The 16,164-nt window shown below is 50.4% G+C and overlaps 5 protein-coding genes and 1 non-coding gene across 6 annotated transcripts; 3 read left to right on the forward strand and 3 right to left on the reverse strand.

The window, feature by feature from the left end:
* Positions 1-584: 584 nt before the first annotated feature.
* On the reverse strand, positions 585-2,276 carry STEHIDRAFT_127899 (acetate kinase; the record flags this gene model as incomplete). Its single annotated transcript, XM_007299672.1, has 5 exons — positions 585-632; positions 824-1,428; positions 1,496-1,529; positions 1,601-1,751; positions 1,834-2,276. 5 exons carry the CDS (start codon positions 2,274-2,276, stop codon positions 585-587), a joined length of 1,281 nt encoding a protein of 426 aa, XP_007299734.1.
* A 664-nt stretch (positions 2,277-2,940) lies between these two features.
* STEHIDRAFT_152538 (D-xylulose 5-phosphate/D-fructose 6-phosphate phosphoketolase) lies at positions 2,941-6,189 on the forward strand (the record flags this gene model as incomplete). The annotated part of the gene is made up of 14 exons (XM_007299673.1): positions 2,941-3,106; positions 3,168-3,341; positions 3,399-3,534; positions 3,586-3,738; positions 3,794-3,883; positions 3,942-3,989; positions 4,043-4,214; positions 4,282-4,631; positions 4,697-4,881; positions 4,948-5,089; positions 5,148-5,438; positions 5,502-5,820; positions 5,891-6,053; positions 6,155-6,189. The coding sequence occupies 14 exons, from the start codon at positions 2,941-2,943 to the stop codon at positions 6,187-6,189; spliced, it is 2,424 nt and encodes an 807-aa protein (XP_007299735.1).
* A 112-nt stretch (positions 6,190-6,301) lies between these two features.
* STEHIDRAFT_72484 (cytochrome P450) lies at positions 6,302-10,397 on the reverse strand. Its single transcript, XM_007299370.1, has 16 exons — positions 10,144-10,397; positions 9,940-10,080; positions 9,632-9,873; positions 9,501-9,568; positions 9,247-9,425; positions 9,095-9,178; positions 8,776-9,042; positions 8,529-8,704; positions 8,369-8,460; positions 8,258-8,312; positions 7,881-8,204; positions 7,573-7,816; positions 7,425-7,480; positions 7,216-7,354; positions 6,798-7,156; positions 6,302-6,734 (listed from the first exon to the last, which is right to left on the reverse strand). Exons 6-16 carry the CDS (start codon positions 9,099-9,101, stop codon positions 6,489-6,491), a joined length of 1,965 nt encoding a protein of 654 aa, XP_007299432.1. The 5' UTR covers positions 9,102-9,178; positions 9,247-9,425; positions 9,501-9,568; positions 9,632-9,873; positions 9,940-10,080; positions 10,144-10,397; the 3' UTR covers positions 6,302-6,488.
* A 1,058-nt stretch (positions 10,398-11,455) lies between these two features.
* On the forward strand, positions 11,456-12,261 carry STEHIDRAFT_118082 (uncharacterized protein). Its single transcript, XM_007299674.1, has 2 exons — positions 11,456-11,761; positions 11,830-12,261. Exon 1 carries the CDS (start codon positions 11,480-11,482, stop codon positions 11,738-11,740), a length of 261 nt encoding a protein of 86 aa, XP_007299736.1. The 5' UTR covers positions 11,456-11,479; the 3' UTR covers positions 11,741-11,761; positions 11,830-12,261.
* Positions 12,262-12,676: 415 nt separating this feature from the next.
* On the forward strand, positions 12,677-12,769 carry STEHIDRAFT_t58. Its single transcript has one exon. It is a non-coding gene; the product is annotated as a tRNA-Ser (tRNA).
* A 606-nt stretch (positions 12,770-13,375) lies between these two features.
* Positions 13,376-16,017, reverse strand: STEHIDRAFT_118084 (DnaJ-domain-containing protein). Its single transcript, XM_007299675.1, has 7 exons — positions 15,904-16,017; positions 15,721-15,822; positions 15,654-15,671; positions 15,398-15,580; positions 15,094-15,338; positions 14,963-15,029; positions 13,376-14,889 (listed from the first exon to the last, which is right to left on the reverse strand). Exons 1-7 carry the CDS (start codon positions 16,009-16,011, stop codon positions 13,774-13,776), a joined length of 1,839 nt encoding a protein of 612 aa, XP_007299737.1. The 5' UTR covers positions 16,012-16,017; the 3' UTR covers positions 13,376-13,773.
* Positions 16,018-16,164: the final 147 nt, after the last annotated feature.

Here is a 16,164-nt window from a genome sequence, read left to right on the forward strand (position 1 = left end):
CAAAGGAGGCTCCGTATACGGCTGTAAATGCCGCGGCACATGGCACGCTAGTACAGCTGTGTCACCGGATAAAGGTTCAAGCGTACTTACATATCTTTGCCCTCGTTGCTGTCGACCTTACTCCTGTATTGATGGGCACAAGACAGCTCTAGGCCACAGTTGTGCTTTGTTCCCAGTATATATCTTTGTCGACAATAGCCGACGCTGATAACGAGCCTGCACAAGGAGCAACGCAAATTGTTTTTAAGAGAATACCTGTATTATTGAACAGAAGCAAAGGTTCATTATATGTTCGTACAGTACAGGCTCGTCGAGGACAGCACGGAAAGAACGTACTGTCAATTCTAAGCTCCACTGAGTCAACTGTCCCAAGTCAAGCAATACAATTGCATCGCTTTGTTCTTTTGTGCCGCCGGCGTTTAGTCCAGAACACAACGCATTTGTCATGGTGGCGTTGGACGGTTGGCCCATTGCGACGATCTTTGTCGTCGTACAGATAAGACCATATTCAGGAAGCTGTCTATGTCCCGCAAAGCAAGATAATATTATGAATATCTGAGATATTGCACAAACCCACAGAGCCGTTACTTCCAAAACTTCGGTTCCAGTGCACACTCCCTCGCCATCTCGAGCTGTGTTGAATGCAAGGACATTCAAAAAAGTTGACATCAGCACTTCATACTCAGTCTTCAACATACGAAGAGCCGTAATAAGCATTACAAGAGCGAGATCTTACCTGTTCATCTGTCCTACACACCAATACCCTCTTTCCGCCCTTTCTGCCTTCACTACCACCGGGACTCGCGCCGGTAATTTCAACGACTTCCCCCTCCTTCTCCGCCACCTCACCATTCTTGCCCTCATCCACCGCAAACCCCAAGCAGGCACACCTCTTCGCGACCTCCGCCCTCAACTCTGAGCTCTTCTCGCCTATCCCGCCAGAGAACACCAGCGCATCGACGTCGCCGCCTAGTTTGAGGTAATACGCGCCGAGATAGTTCAAGATTCGATCGACGAAAATCTCAAAAGCCAGCTTTGCGTTCTCCACTTCCGGCGAAGACTCAGAAGGGTCATCGAGCTTCGCGGTGATTTCAGCGAAATTGCTGCTCCCCACTAAAGAGCTCCAGCCCGCTTTGGTATTGAGGATCTCTTCAGCCTGCGTCACCCCCACGTCCACTGCACCTTTCTTGTCGTGGCTGATCTTCGCCGCGCGATGCGTGTAGTGGAATATTAACGTAGGGTCGATGTCGCCGGAGCGGGTGGCCCCGGGGAGTCCGGAGGCTGGAGTGAGGCCCATGGAAGTGTCGAGGGATTTGCCATTGCGGATGGCGCAGATGGAGGCACCGGAGCCGAGGTGGAGGAGGATTAGGTTGGTATGTGAAGGAGGTTTTTGGAGATATTGGGAGACGGTGCGGACGATGTAGGCATCTACGTGGAGGAACGTGATAGTTAGATGAGAGTGTCAGATGTGAAGGCATTTTACATGTCTGCTTACAGCTCAAACCGTGGAAGCCGTATTTCCTCAGACCCTACAGACAACCGACAATTTAGCTCCGTCAATTTTCTCACAAGTCCGAGAATGGCGATGAACGGGGCACACCTTCGGCTTTGCGATCTTTGGGTCGATGACGTAGGACGATATGTAGGCCGGAATGTCCTGATGGAATGTGGTATCGAAGTAGGCAATGTTGTTTGCGTGTTTAAGCTCGTCTATGGAGGCTTTGATGACTGAGAGGGCGGCACCGTTATGTCTGGTGTGGCGTGGCATGGCGTGCATGAGTAAAACAAGGATGTAATCCGATAACTGGGGGGTGGAAATATGAGATCACGTACAAGGGTGCAAGGTCGGTTAGAGCCTCGATATGGTGATACGACTCGCTATTGATTATAACGGGCTCAGAATAATCTCCTCCGTGGACAATTCTATGACAAACATGTGCGATACTCTTCCTATCTATGTCTGCCTCGTTCTTCATGTATTCGAGAAAGTGTGCGAAAGCGGTGGCGTGGTCCTTGACGTTGCCCTGCAATGGCTCGTCTTTCGCAGTCCGTACATCAGAGGAAGATGCCGAAGAGAATGAGAACGTTGGGGAAGTTGTGATAGACGAGATGGAGGAGGTGAGAATGAGCTCGATTGGGTTTACGATTGGGTCACTCGGGACAGGTTTGGTGGATGCGGGTGAGTCGTAGAGGCGATAAAGAGAAATCTTAAGAGACGAAGAGCCCGAGTTGAGAGATAGGATGAGTCCTTCCCGAGGATGTGTTTTGGAAGACATGATAGTTGATGCTTTATGCGCGGTGCAAGAGAAGCAGGGGAGAGGTTTACAGATGAAGTCCAATGGCTATCACACTATAAATGCTGGCCACAGTTGAGAACGGGAGAGAGACCAAAGACGGCAGCTGGACGTTCGTAGACTAGAGGTTTGATCTGGATACTTCGAAGAGTGGAGGTCACTTTATAGAACGTTTTCAGTTTGTTGATTCCAGTGAGAGTTGTGTACATCAACAACGGAATGCGTAGCGACGTCATCTCTGGCTAGTGACGCACTGAGTGCGAGCTCCAATACACCAACCGTGACGTTCTCAGAGATCATGGTGAGAAAAGAGCAGAAAGTTTGTGAAAGATTATTGGGAGAAATTCGAGCGAAAATCAGAAGTATTAGCGTCGCAAAGTTGGAAATGCTGTCGAGCGTGGTTGGGAAGACGCAGACTCGTACTTAGGAAAACTCGCGACCTCGGAAGAAACGCACGTGGCTCGGCTCCGAAGGCAACAGGGGCTGTCATCGCGGAGAGTGATGACGCGCATCATTTCAACCTTCTTTCCTGCTGCACCCACATACATAAGTCCTTACGCCGACATGCAGTCTATCTGGACCACCATAAACATCCGCCTTTCTTCCTTACCACCACTACCTCATACATAACCCTTCCACAGCCGCAATGCCCGGCCAAGAAATAGCCCAGCCAAATCCGCCTCCAGACGCTTCCCACTTACCAGATTCCTTGCTCGAGCTCAGAGTAAAGCTCAACATCAAGGATGCTCTTTCTAAAGAGGATATCAAAGCTGTACAAACTTTCAGACGTGCTGCAGACTATGTTGCTGCCGGTCAGCCATTCTACATCTCCTTTGCACTCATCTGCTCACAACCTACGTCAAACCTACATAGCGATGATATTCCTCAAGGACAACGCGCTGCTAGAGAGGAAGCTCACTCCCGATGATATTAAGAACCGTCTTCTTGGGCATTGGGGTACTTGCCCCGGCCTCGTACTCGTATACGCCCATCTCAACCGGATTATTCGCAAAACCGGTATTGACGTGTTATACGTCGTTGGCCCAGGTTCGTTTCTCTCCAATTCGTATGTTTTGCGTAAATTGATTAATTTTTCCTGTACAGGCCATGGTGCTCCAGGAATTCTGTCCTGTCTTTGGCTAGAGAACTCCCTCGCACCCTACATGCCTGAATATACTCGTGACAAGGCTGGACTTGTGAGACTCATCTCCGGGTTCAGCGTTCCAGGCGGCTTCCCGAGGTAATCTCTTTTTTTGCAACGTTCAGAGGCGTCTTGCTGATGGGCAGCCAGCCACATCAACGCGCAAACTCCAGGAAGTATTCACGAAGGTGGCGAGCTCGGATATGCGCTTGGTGTTAGCTTCGGTGCTGTAATGGACCATCCAGATCTCATCGTCGCCTGTGTCGTCGGCGATGGCGAGGCAGAGTCGGGCCCTACCGCTACGTGCGTTGTAATTTTCTCTGTACCCGCACAAGCTTGCTGAGCGACTCGTAAACAGAGCTTGGCACGGATATAAATATATTGATCCAGCAGAGTCTGGCGCCGTCATTCCCATCGTACATGTCAATGGGTTCAAGATTAGCGAGCGGTAAATAATACTCCGGATCATGTTCATGGCCAATTTCAGTGACTGACGAGGTTTACAGGACAATATACGGTACCATGGACGACAAAGAGCTCGTCGCTCTCTTCAGGTTCGTCCCTATAACCACATTTAGCTCGTCCCATTTATGAATTTTGTGTCCAGCGGTTACGGGTATCAAGTCCGCTTCGTCGAAGACTTGGACAATATTGACTTGGACCTCGCTGCGTCCATGGAATGGGCCATCTTTGAGATTCACAAAATCCAGAAGGCTGCTCGGAGTGGTAGCCCCATTGTCAAGCCACGCTGGCCCGTTCTCATCCTTCGAACGATAAAGGTAAGAGAACGCAGGTTTTTATTCATAAATACGGTTTCGGTTGACCACGGGCTTTCTCATTCGACAGGGCTGGGGTGCACCGAAAATGCTCAACGGAAAGTACATCGAAGGATCATTCAATTCGCATCAAGTGCCCCTCCCCGCAGCCAAAAAGTCCGACGAACAACTATCGCTCCTCAACGACTGGCTCTCATCGTACAAGCCACGGGAACTGTTCACGGAGGACGGTAAACCTGTGGAGGAGGTGTTGAGTATTGTTCCGGAAGGGGATGACAAGAAGATGGGGATGAGGAAGGAGGCAAATGCGAATTTTAGGGCACTGGATGTGCCGAACTGGATTGAGATGGGCGTGCAGAAGGGAGAGCAGAAGAGCTGTACGAAGGTCGTGGGCGAGTTTTTGCATGAGGTGATCAAGAGGTCAGTTTCTTTGTCCACCGCAGGAAACTTTGACCGAGAGACTCATGTGGCGTGTGGCGTACTAGGAACCCAAGCACGTTCAGGATTTTCTCTCCAGACGAGCTCGAGTCAAATAAGCTCGACGCGGTCCTGAGAGATAGTGGAAGGAATTTCCAGTGGGACGTCGCTTCACGTGCGAAGGGTGGGAGAGTCATCGAGATCCTTTCGGAGCACACCTGTCAAGCGATGTTGCAGGGGTATACTCTCACAGGTACGTCTCTTTCGCTGCCCGCAAAATCAGCGTGATATGAGCGCTGATGGAATTCAACTTGGATAGGTCGCACGGGTTTGTTCCCTTCATACGAAGCGTTCCTCGGCATTGTACATACGATGATGGTGCAGTATTCGAAGTTTAACAAGATGGCGCGTGAGACGAAGTGGAGGCATGATATCGGTTCTCTGAACTACCTAGAAACTAGGTTAGTCCATCTCCCCGTCCTCCACTCCCCGTTGACTCATAACCACTCAAATATACAGTACCTGGGCTCGCCAAGAACACAATGGCTTCTCGCACCAAAACCCGTCATTCATCGGAGCCGTGCTCAATCTTAAACCGCAACTCGCACGAGTGTATCTCCCACCCGATGCCAACTGCTTCTTGTCAACAATGGCACATTGTGTCCGGGCGAAGAACTACATCAACCTAATGGTGGGGAGTAAGCAAGAGACGCCGGTTTGGCTGAGTCCTGAGGAGGCCGATAGGCATTGTGTGGCGGGTGCTTCGGTTTGGAAGTTTGCGTCCGTAGACGATGGTTTGGATCCAGACATGTAAGTGGCCCATTTAATCCATGCGTATATTCTGAATGCTCATGCTGTATTCTGCATTTTCAGCGTTCTCGTTGGTATCGGCGTCGAAGTCACTTTCGAAGTCATCGCCGCCGCCTCGCTCCTCCGGAAACAGTGCCCAGAGCTCCGTGTTCGTGTCGTGAACGTGACGGACCTCATGATTCTCCAGACCGTCGGTGCACACCCGCACGCGCTGTCGGACGAGGACTTTTACGGACTGTTCACGGCAGATAGGCCGATCTACTTCAATTATCATGGGTACCCGCAGGAGTTGAAGGGGTTGTTGTTTGGTAGGAAGGGTTTGGATGAGCGGGTTGAGGTGGGTGGGTATGCGGAAGAAGGCACAACGACAAGTCCGTTTGACGTGAGCTGCATCATCTTGTTAGGCTTTTCAGTGTGCAGGACCTGACATTGGCGTTCGGTCGGTACTGTAGATGATGCTGGCCAACAGGACCTCGAGGTACGATATCGCGGCACATGCAGTGCGCCAGGGAGGGAAGTACAATCCGAAGGTGCAGGTTGTGGCGCATGAGCTTGCGTCGAACCTTTTGCACCTGAAGCAGAAAGATAGGGATTACATTAATCTGCATGGCATGGGTGAGTTTTCGGTTCTGTGTCATTTTTCTGGTTTCTTGCTGCCTTTGATTGATGCAAAAATATGTGTGCTGATCGAAACTTTGCCTGGTGTGTGTTTGCAGATCCTGAGACCACATTCGATACGCCGACGTTTTGAGGAGATCATGGTGAACAAGATCGAACTAGCAGGCTTGGCTGTGTAAGATAAACATCGTGCAAGGGCCGGACTCGTGTGTTTGAAGGCATTTTCCGGGATTAATGACTGTATACAAACTGTATTGTACTGTCATACCCTCATCGTTTGTGAGGTCTACCAGCAGCTACCCAGCCGGCAACGATCTGTGCTGAACGGCGTGAGGCCACATACTTATGGAGTCATATTGAGACCATGGGCTCACATATACGAAGAAATATGGACGAGTATACCCTACAGGAACCGCTCTCCTCGCTACGAGTCTAGGTGGAGGCAGGATGAGCCCGAACCCACAACCCACCGCTTATATAGGTCGTCACCCGAGTTTTGGGCCACACACGCTCAATAGCTCTCCGGCCCATCCTTTTTTTGTCACCAAGCTTCCAGTCAGGCGGAGGCATTGATTCCGCGGGCATGGCGTCTTCAGCGAGCTCGAATGATTCGAAGCGCTGCAGGAGCCGGATGAGGAAGTACGACACTTCGTTATACGCGAGGTTCTGGCCAAGACACTACAAGTAAATGGTAGTATAATTAGTGGATCAGTCTCGAGAAGGAAAAAGAATAAGCCTCACGAGTCTCGCGCCCATGTGGAACGGTGCAAATATAGCTGGGTTTTTGGCTAGTCTTCTCGCCCCATCTCCAATCTGCATGTCAGCTCCATCCTGGTCACAAGCTGATGCAGGCCCCAACCACCTCTCCGGCCTGAATACCTCTGCATCTTCTCCCCAGAGATCTTTCCGCCTTTGAATGAGAAGTATGTTGTACAATATGAGCGTGTTCGGCGGGACATAATATCGTGGGCCGAGTATATCAACGCCGTGCACATCTCTGGACACGCTAGGTGGCAATGCCTGCGGGGAGGCGGTTGAGTAGCGCAAATTGATAGCGACGGGAGGAAATAGACGGAGACTCTCCTCAATTACAGCACGTACTGAAAAGCGTGTTCGATGATGTTCAACGTGATAAGGTAATTGTACGACAGAGACTTACAGTAAGGAAGGTTCTGCGTTCGTTCGAGGGTGGGGATTCCATTGCTGCCGTACTCGTCCACGATTTCCTGACGGAGGCGTGCCGTAACCTCGGGATGTATGCACAGAAAGTAAAGCCCGGATGTGAGTAGGCTTGCGGTCTGTAAGTACAGCGACAAATTTGCCAGAGCGATTAGTGGAATAAAAGCAACAACAAGATGATGCGCATACCGTATCCCGTGCAGCAATGAGCATTGAGATTACTTCAAACTTGATGGTTTCGGAATCTGTTACGAGACGCAGGATGAAACTTTAGCATGAAGTTTGACTTGAGCGCCGAACCTTCCGGCACAATGGACAGCTGGTAGAGGAGACGGACCGTCGGTACTCTCGACCAGATGCTGCAAGAATGTATCCTCCGGAGCAGACATCAGGTCGTCTTGTACCTTGACGTGTCCAAGGGTAGCTGAACGGTCCGCCTTCAACTTCAATGCCTCATCCACCAACGGTCTAAGAAAATCATGCACAACGGCACTTGACCTCGCCGTCCCGTCTCGGAAGAGTTCAAACAGAGGCCACATGCTGCCTATCCAATTTCGGCGGGTGACGCGCTCTTGTAGGTCCTATACTCATAGGGCAGCAGTCGTGAACAGAAGGGAAAAACAGGAATATTTGAAGAAGACCGACCTGCAACGCCTGTTCAAAGGCTGCGAACCGGTCCTCATCAAGTCCATTCTTGTCATTGGGACCCGCAGAGTTCCGTTGATTCTCCATCGGCTTATCCAATGTCGAGCGAACCTTCCTAAAAAGAAATTCGGAGGCCGTATCGAGTGTGAAGCAAGAAAAGAGGTCCTGCGCGTCGAAAGCTTGGGGTCCTACTTCCACGGATCCTGGCATTATTTTGGGAGGAAGGGAAGCGATCATATCGAGGGTGTGGGTGGTATGCTTCTCGAAGAGGTTGAGGTCGGAGATACGGTCTTTGGCGAACCATGGGCGGGCAAGTTGGCGGTGCTAGTATTGTCAACTTTGATAGAGCAAAGTGAGCTGTAATAAACTGCACGTACAGCTTGCCACTCAGCTCCATCCCTGTTGAAGATGCCGTTTCCAATGAAGGTTTCGCTGCGAGGTGGAGTTAGCGGTGTCGAAGCAATCAGAACAAACGCAGTGTGACGTACAATTGCTCTTGAAAATAGGGACCTTTGTGAAATTTTTCGAAACCCGCACCTGTCAACATGTACTTCATGATCTGTTCGTCTCTCGTGATGATCTGCCGTTCAATGAAGTCAAGTGAGCGAGCGAACATGTACACAAGAAATGGCGCAAAAAGACCCTTACTTGGTCCGCCCAAAGAACGCGAGTGTTCAACGTGTTGACGCCGTACTCATCGAACAATTCTGCGAAGTATTGCATGATGTAGTCGTCGTTCATAGAGCTAATGAGGCGCATGCCGACATCCAGATTTCCAGGCCATTTACCGCGAACGCATGGAATCGGTTCCGCCCCAAGGGAGGCTATGAGAAAGTTCAGCGTAATGTCAAGAAACTAGAATGACAGAGAGGGGTAGAACAACTGTGTCACTTACCAGCATTCCTCTTGTCATGCAGATCGGACCACCACACTTTCAAAAGACCGGCGAAGAGGACGACTAGGAGGTGTAAAACGATCTTCTGCCAAAGGTATCGTAGGTTGTAATTGGCTCGAATAGCATAGAGGATGATGAAGAACAGGAGCTGAGGTACTATAAGAAGTTTAGTCAAGTCCAGGAGGAATCGTAGACGATATTGCTGAGGATGCATTGCTCGAGTCGGGGCACTGCTATGTGTGGGGAGTCGAAATTCTTCGAGGCCGGCTTAAATACCTCGTTATCGTCGGTGCCAATGACATCTGCAATGCTTACATACCGGGCATTGGATGCAGTAGTAACGCCGGTACCCAATCCTGTCGAACGTGGTGCAGTCAACTGACGGACTATGGGGAGCGGAAGTCTTTTAGAAGTCGAGTAGTAAGGTTTGTTAAGTTTGGAGGGATCAATAAGATTGAAGGGGCCACTTACAGCTGCATGATGCACGTATTTTGAAGGAATCGAGCCACGCCCTTTTGGCGGATGCAGCTAACACTCCTGTATTTCGAGCTTGAATCAGTAAAGGTTCGTGAACGAACAGCCGACTGCGATTTCAGGATTGGGTAGACATGAAGGCAAACTCAAGATGACAATTCAACGGCCTTATTGTGCTTTTGGTAGAGGGCTTGAGTTAGATCACCGCGCTTCAATGTACGGATGGAGAAGATGGAACAAGGATAGCATACACGTTGCTTCTCGAAGCTCTCTGCGCGGGAAACAAAGGAGGCACATCGAGTCTTCATTGTCGGCATCACTATAGTAGGGTATATTCAGAGTCGATTGTGCATGGGAATGATTCAATGAATGGCACTCATACCGAAATAAGTCTTGTGTGAAATCGTGACAATCATTACGATTGCATTGTTTTGTTCACATGCTCGTCACCGTCATCTTCGCGTTCAGACCCCATATACCTGAGAAGCCCCGAAGTGCTCTGTCTGAGGATGTTTTACCGTAATACAGAAGGTTCAGGATGAGCCCCAAGGATCATGTCAGACCAGCGTCGAAACAGATAGCGCAAGGTTATCTGAGAGTTTGCCATCTGACTTTCGTAATTGTCTGGTAATCATTGATCAGGTCGAGGGGTATGCATATTCAGAAACAATTCAATTGAGAGTGATTTACACCGTGTCGTGTTGCTCGTAAGACGGCGCAAGACGGTCATGAGATGTGGAAGACCAGATCGGTCTTCCCAGTTCGAGGCATGGGCGCGAGTTTCAGCCCTTCCACGAGCTTCGGCGATTTATGGAAGGTAAAGCATAGCACCTATGTGGCGTGACCAGAGGTTGAAGTTACCTTGCGATGAGAGAGACATGGAAGAGGACTTACCATAAGCATCTAAGCAGAGGATGATCATGAGGATAGAACAGATTCCGAATTCCGCCGCCGTCAAACAACCTCGGAGCATACCGGATAGTTAAGGATAAGTACAGGGCTCGCCGCACTGATCGTTGCTCTGCAGCTGCGTATACGAAGACCGCGCGCATTGAGCTCGACAGAGGTTGAGTTAGCATAAGATGAAACGCGTGTTTTTATCTCAGCCCTTTCGACCATGCCGCGTACTAGAGCAGTGCGTTGAATAGAGTACTTATAACGGGCCACAGTTAGGGCAACGGTAAAAGCGAATATACAGCTCGGAGGCCCTTTATAGACGTTGAAGAGTCAATAATGAGGCGACAGAGGACGCGGTATGGCTGGAATCGCCCAGGCCACGAAGACAATCAACGTGAGTGGGGCGGAGGCCCGCAAGACCGTCCGCCCATGGCGCCTGATCATAATATCCGCCCGGCTTGCACATTCCTTTCTTACGGAGATGTAACGGCGAGCGCAAATCCAAGGATACTGTATGTGGATAAATACGAGAAAAGGGTGGATGTCTTCTTTGACTTACACACTCGACCAACGGGGAACGATACAGGTAGTAATCATAACTATCCCCATGGGCCGTATGATAGGTAATCGTATGCGGCATTAGGCCCTTTGAGTCAAGGCATGCCTTAGTGACGGATGATTGAAAGTGGACGATTGCATTCCGCTGCTATTGCTCGAGATAAAGTGGTGAAAATAAACACTGAAATAAAGGGAGGAAGTGTGTTAGTGTTGAAATATATGTGAAAGGAAAAGGGATCCGGCGCGAGGATAAGGGCAAACCCATCGGGAGTGTCAAAGCGTGTGGAGGTGCATGACCTGTTACAACGAAGATTCTTGACAGAGATGGAACAAGGCGTCCTGGATCCTGATACGACTCGGCTAGGCTGCGACGACGCTGACGCTGAAACGCTGACGGCCGCTCGCAGACCAATGATGATATGCGCTGGTATAAATCCCCTTACCACGCCGTCCGCCATTCACGGTGGCACAGGCGCAGTGCTGGACACAAAATCGTATCATATGAGTACGCGCCGTATCCTACCAATGGGGGTGGTCGAATTTTGTCCTGCTTGTTAGAAATGAGACGACATCGGCAAACACGAAAGCGGTGTTGAGCGCGCGTTGCCCCAACAGGGGTTCGCTGGGCCGGCCCTCGGCAACGGAGTGACGGGAAAGGCAATCGAAATACCCCACGCTGCTCTGGTTCCGTTGCCCATATAACTCGCGCGCCGTTCGCACCGCTGTGCACCCAACTCTCCCACCAACCCAACTCGTCACCCACCCACACAACACAATGTCTGCTATCCGTGCTGCCTCCAAACACTCCCGTACCATTTCTGCCTCCCTCCGCGGTACCTCGTCGCAGACCCGCACATTCTTCTCCCCATTCCCTGCTGCCAACAAATCACCTTTGGCCGCTTCATCGTCGGCGTCACCAGCCACGCAAGCCGACCAACCGTCCACTGTCTACGTCGTCTCGCAGCCTGACGCATCTGAGCGCCCGTACTCTGTCCCTGCGGGCGCATATCCCGTCTCTGCGCCCTTCAGCAACTGAATCACCTACTCTAATATCAACGTGAGTTTTGTCTAGCGTTTGTCGTGTATGCTCCAATTCAATCTCGCGAATACTGAACAGTAAAGCAGATTTGGTGATGAAGCAGGGCCTGGGTGTCATGTATGTCATGACCGGACAACGACGACGATGATGACGGGAGGCATAACATGAAACCGTTTCCAATCCAGGAGTTCGGACGGAGACTTCGATGTTGAGGATGACTTGGGAGGATACGCAATAGACATCATGGACTCGGATAGGGGCTCAAACTATGCGCTTGGTTTAATATTCGGTTGGTTCTCTGTAACATGCTTGCTTGGGAGTTGTGTATGATACGGCGTCGTATTTGTTCTCATATTTTATTCTTCGTCAGCTCTACTCTGCTGTGTTTCATTTCGCAATATTCGTTGTTTTGGATCTTTCTGGCGCTCATGACGGAATATGACCTATGCCTTTTGCTATGCATCTTATTGTGTTGCACGGTTTGTGTCCAGATCTTGTGTTTGCAATGTCGAACGCGTAATAGGGGCTTTGAGTTGATGGTTTCCGACATGAGCGAACACGTCTGACTGACGCGTCGTTTTTTTGTTCAAGTTCTGGCCTAACCTCCCTCTCTGAGCCCCATTGCCACAACATATTTCTCAAGAGTAGCTCCGCTGCAGTCTCATCTGGGCTTCCGACTCTGAGCAGCATCGCGTACGTATAAGTAGGCTCTCGCTCAAGTCTCAGCGCACAGTCTTCTTGTACTTGGCTTGCCGCACTGCACGAGACGGCAAATTGGCCTGGAACAATGCGATCAATCACAAGATTTGCTTCCGGATCTTCTGTTCCTTCTGACTACCCAGCACGCCGTTTCGAGCGTGGACGGTCGGGTTTGAGAGCTGTGAGCTCGCAAAAAATGCTGTACCTATGTCTTGTCTATCACATCCGTCTCAAGGCATCTTAGCCAAGTGGTTTAAGGCGACAGATTCGAATTCCGCGAACATCTGTTTCCCTCTGGGAGCGCAGGTTCAAATCCTGCAGATGTCGTACTGTTTTGCCCTTCAGTCTTGTGGACGATATTTTACCATTGGTGAATGAACAGATTTGTTTGTTTGTTTGACCCGTATAAACTGCTCCTTGAAATTTCGGCATCTCCCTTCCCGAAGATCTGTTTCCCTCTGGGAGCGCAGGTTCAAATCCTGCAGATGTCGTACTGTTTCGGTCTTGCGTCCTGCAGACAAGAGTCCTTTACCATCCCTGATTTTTTTTTAGAGGTGAACAGAGCTCAGAAAATACCAGAACGGGGTGACATGACGCGCAACATTTGGTTCGTTTAGGGTCAATAACGACAGGTTTAAGCCCCTTCTCACGAAACTTTGTCTGTTTCTCCACTAGCTTTCAGTTCTGTTTGACCCATCTACCGCTTCCAGCCACCGCCGGCTGGCACGTAGGTCGTGCTGCGGACGTCACATTCCGACGATGGGTTCTATAAAGCGATCTATCCTTGTTTTCAAACCTCCCGAAGGATAACCCTGGTGCGACGAAGGACACGAAACAGTACGACTTTGCGTATGATGTCAGCAAAGCCGATATGATTCTTGGCCTCAAATATACGTCGACGGAAAATATGTTGCGCGATAGCTGAGAGGCTTTCAAGAGATTGGAACAAGCGTTGGGAGTGCTACGGATATCGAATGGAAGGGGAAGTACATGATCGAAGAATGTTGGATCTGAAGTTCTAGTCGGCAGACAATTGACAAGACCATCTACTTTCTTCCCTTTTTGCTCTTTTTCCCGGATTGATTTGACGATCCATGCGTGCCGGCCGCGGCGTGGCCCGTACTGTTGATATGGGCAAACAGCCTCGTTCTACTATCAAATGTCTCTGAGCAGACGTTGCAGTGCTGCTGTAGAAGTATATCGTTAGTTCGAATGAAGAAGTGATGCAAGACGGAGAAAGAGAGACAAATGATCAGCGCACTGATAATTGAGTAGGTCAAGCAAAGGATAGGTAGATAAAGAGCCATCGAAAATGGCTCAGTGGAACTCATCTAACTTCGCGGAAATGAACCGGCCTCAAGCAATAAGCATGTATGACGATGCCACAAGGAAGTCATCCGGAATTTCCGTCCGTACCGACTTCTGGAAAAGAAAATCACACTCACCAAGGCCGTAGTATTGCCTTCGCCAACCTCGCGTGCCTTCTTCTTGGCCTCTCGTGCTCTACGCTTCTCCTTCTTAGACATCTCTACACCCACACCATTGTGCGGGGCACCAGCTTCTGTCTCTGATGGAGCATCGTTTTCCCCGGGCTCCTCGTCCTCCGGTGACTGTAGTGTTTTCGATGGCGCAGAAGGGTCAACTTGCTCAGTTGTCCATGAGCCAACCCCCTGGGAAGGATCATCATGCATTTTGCCTCTAGACTTACTACCGACCTTGCGCGTATTGTTGAGTGAGCTCTGCGTCACGTCCTCATCGAAAGGCTCCGGAGAGGGACCGCGTCGCCGCCGCTTTGACTTGGATTTCGACGGCACAAAGGGCGGGGTTACTGGCCGTACGGGGGCTTGATCCCTTGGTTTCGACTTTTTCGACTTCGCCTGGGTATTCGAGGACGAGTCGTCAGATGCAACATCGTGTGTGGATGATATGCGCACTTCGACATCCTCAGGAGTAGGACTGCGAGGTGGAGAGGGTTGTGATTCGGCTATCTCATTATCCCCTCCGACATCCGGAGCATCCTCGTAACCAGATCCTTCGCTGTCGTCTTCATCTTCGTCTCCCTCCTCCATTTCGTCGTCTACGCCTTCCAGTCCGAGCTCATCTTGCTCCATCTCCATCTCCTTCTTTAACGCTTCCACAGCTTTCAAATGCTTTTTACTCCGCTCGTGGCTATCCCAAGCTGCCTCACTCCTGAACGACTTGCCACACGCCACGCATTCCCATTCTTCCTCCCCTGCGCCTTCGGCTCGAGCCCACTCTAGGTCCGCGGCATCGACGTGCGCCCTTTGCCATTCCTGTTCGACAAATACCGCTGTGGGCCCAGTACTGAGGTTGGCATTGGGACGAGGTGCACGTTTGGGTGTTGAAGTGCCGGAGTTAGAAGCCTGCTGGGAAGCGAGGTGTGCTTTGTACCGAGGATCACGTTTCCGGATAAATTGAACTAGTTCCTGATAGCGCGAAAGGGTTGTCAGTAAACCTATTATACTCGTAAAATAAGGGTGGTGGCTAATGTCAGCGTACCCTGATGATCTCATTATATTCTTTCTTTGCTTCTGCTCGTGCCTTATTGTTGTCCCTCTCCATCAATCTGCCATTGGAAAGCCATAAATAAGATACTCCTGACTTTTAGTGAGTGAGGGATGTAGTCATACCTTCTAACCCTGCGATCCGGCGCCTCCGTCAAATTCCATTGGTCCATCCAGGCAAAATCCTTCTCGGTGGCGAAGTTCAACCAGTTGTTGTAGAAGTGTCTCGCAGCCTCAGCATGCCGGTCCTTCGAAGGCGCGGTCCAGGTCCAGGTTGAGTCACCGAATAGCGGCAACTCCGTGTTGGACGCAAAAGCCTTTTCCTCTTGTGCGAGTCGGACAAAAAGATTCCTATATATTGTGAAGAAACCCTATGGACTCAGTGTTAGCTCATATCCATTGAAATGCGGGGCAGGGCGAATATACACACATTTTCGGAGTCATCAAAAGCAGACCAGATGGTCGGATTAAAGAACATGGCAAGTTGGCGGACAGTCATTCCACGCTCTCGAGCCTTCGAGGGAGGCGCGCCCCTCTTGACATCTTCGAACACAGTCTCTTCGTCAGGCTCCGGAACCATCGATGCTCGATGCGAATCGTACCAGGCCCTTTCCTTCAGAACGTGAACGTCTCAGTCGTCAAGTCTCCTCAGCCCTCCAATGGTAAAGGATGGACTTCATCCTCACCTGGTCATCACTCAGGACCTAAGCGTACCCATCAGCTCATGAACCGCACTGGTCAGGTCGCACGCACTTCATACGCCTGCTGCAGCGCTGCGAAACGTTGTGTGGCGTTCTCATGATCATCGATGTTCTTATCCGGGTGGTGCTTGAGTGCAAGACGACGGAAAGAACGCTACCACCGTCAAGTAATGTAAATAACAACAACAACAACAAGTTAGTGTCTAGATGAACTACAAAACATTGCTCCTCGCACCTTAATCTCATCCGCTGTGGCGTCCTCCTCCACTTCGAGTAGAGTGTAGTAGTCCTCCACGCCAGGTCCATCATTTTCATGTTGCGCCCTAGACTCGCGAGCACCCATTCCGAGTAAAATAGACACGAATAGCTAGGGCAGGTGATGGAGAAACACAGAGAAATGAGTCAACTCCCAAATCGGCGATGTTTTCCAGACGCAGGACGCTGCCGTCACGTGCTCGACTCATACAGAATTTCTCGCGTTCTCGCGTCGAAAAAG

The sequence above is a fragment of the Stereum hirsutum genome (assembly GCF_000264905.1).
Source record: "Stereum hirsutum FP-91666 SS1 unplaced genomic scaffold STEHIscaffold_2, whole genome shotgun sequence".
Lineage (NCBI taxonomy): Eukaryota > Fungi > Basidiomycota > Agaricomycetes > Russulales > Stereaceae > Stereum > Stereum hirsutum.

Bases quoted from the DNA above. Each gene is read 5' to 3' on its own strand.
- STEHIDRAFT_118082 (XM_007299674.1), top strand. From the start codon at position 11,480: ATGTCTGCTATCCGTGCTGCCTCCAAACACTCCCGTACCATTTCTGCC.
- STEHIDRAFT_72484 (XM_007299370.1), bottom strand. The intron at 8,705-8,775 runs GTAAGTGACACA...ACTTTCTCATAG, and splicing joins GCATGACAAGAGGAATGCTG to CCTCCCTTGGGGCGGAACCG. The intron at 7,481-7,572 runs GTCCGTCTCCTC...GTCTCGTAACAG, and splicing joins TCTGGTCGAGAGTACCGACG to ATTCCGAAACCATCAAGTTT.
- STEHIDRAFT_118084 (XM_007299675.1), bottom strand. From the start codon at position 16,011: ATGGGTGCTCGCGAGTCTAGGGCGCAACATGAAAATGATGGACCTGGC. The intron at 15,339-15,397 runs GTGTGTATATTC...CTGAGTCCATAG, and splicing joins CTTTTGATGACTCCGAAAAT to GGTTTCTTCACAATATATAG. The intron at 14,890-14,962 runs GTACGCTGACAT...TCGCGCTATCAG, and splicing joins AATATAATGAGATCATCAGG to GAACTAGTTCAATTTATCCG.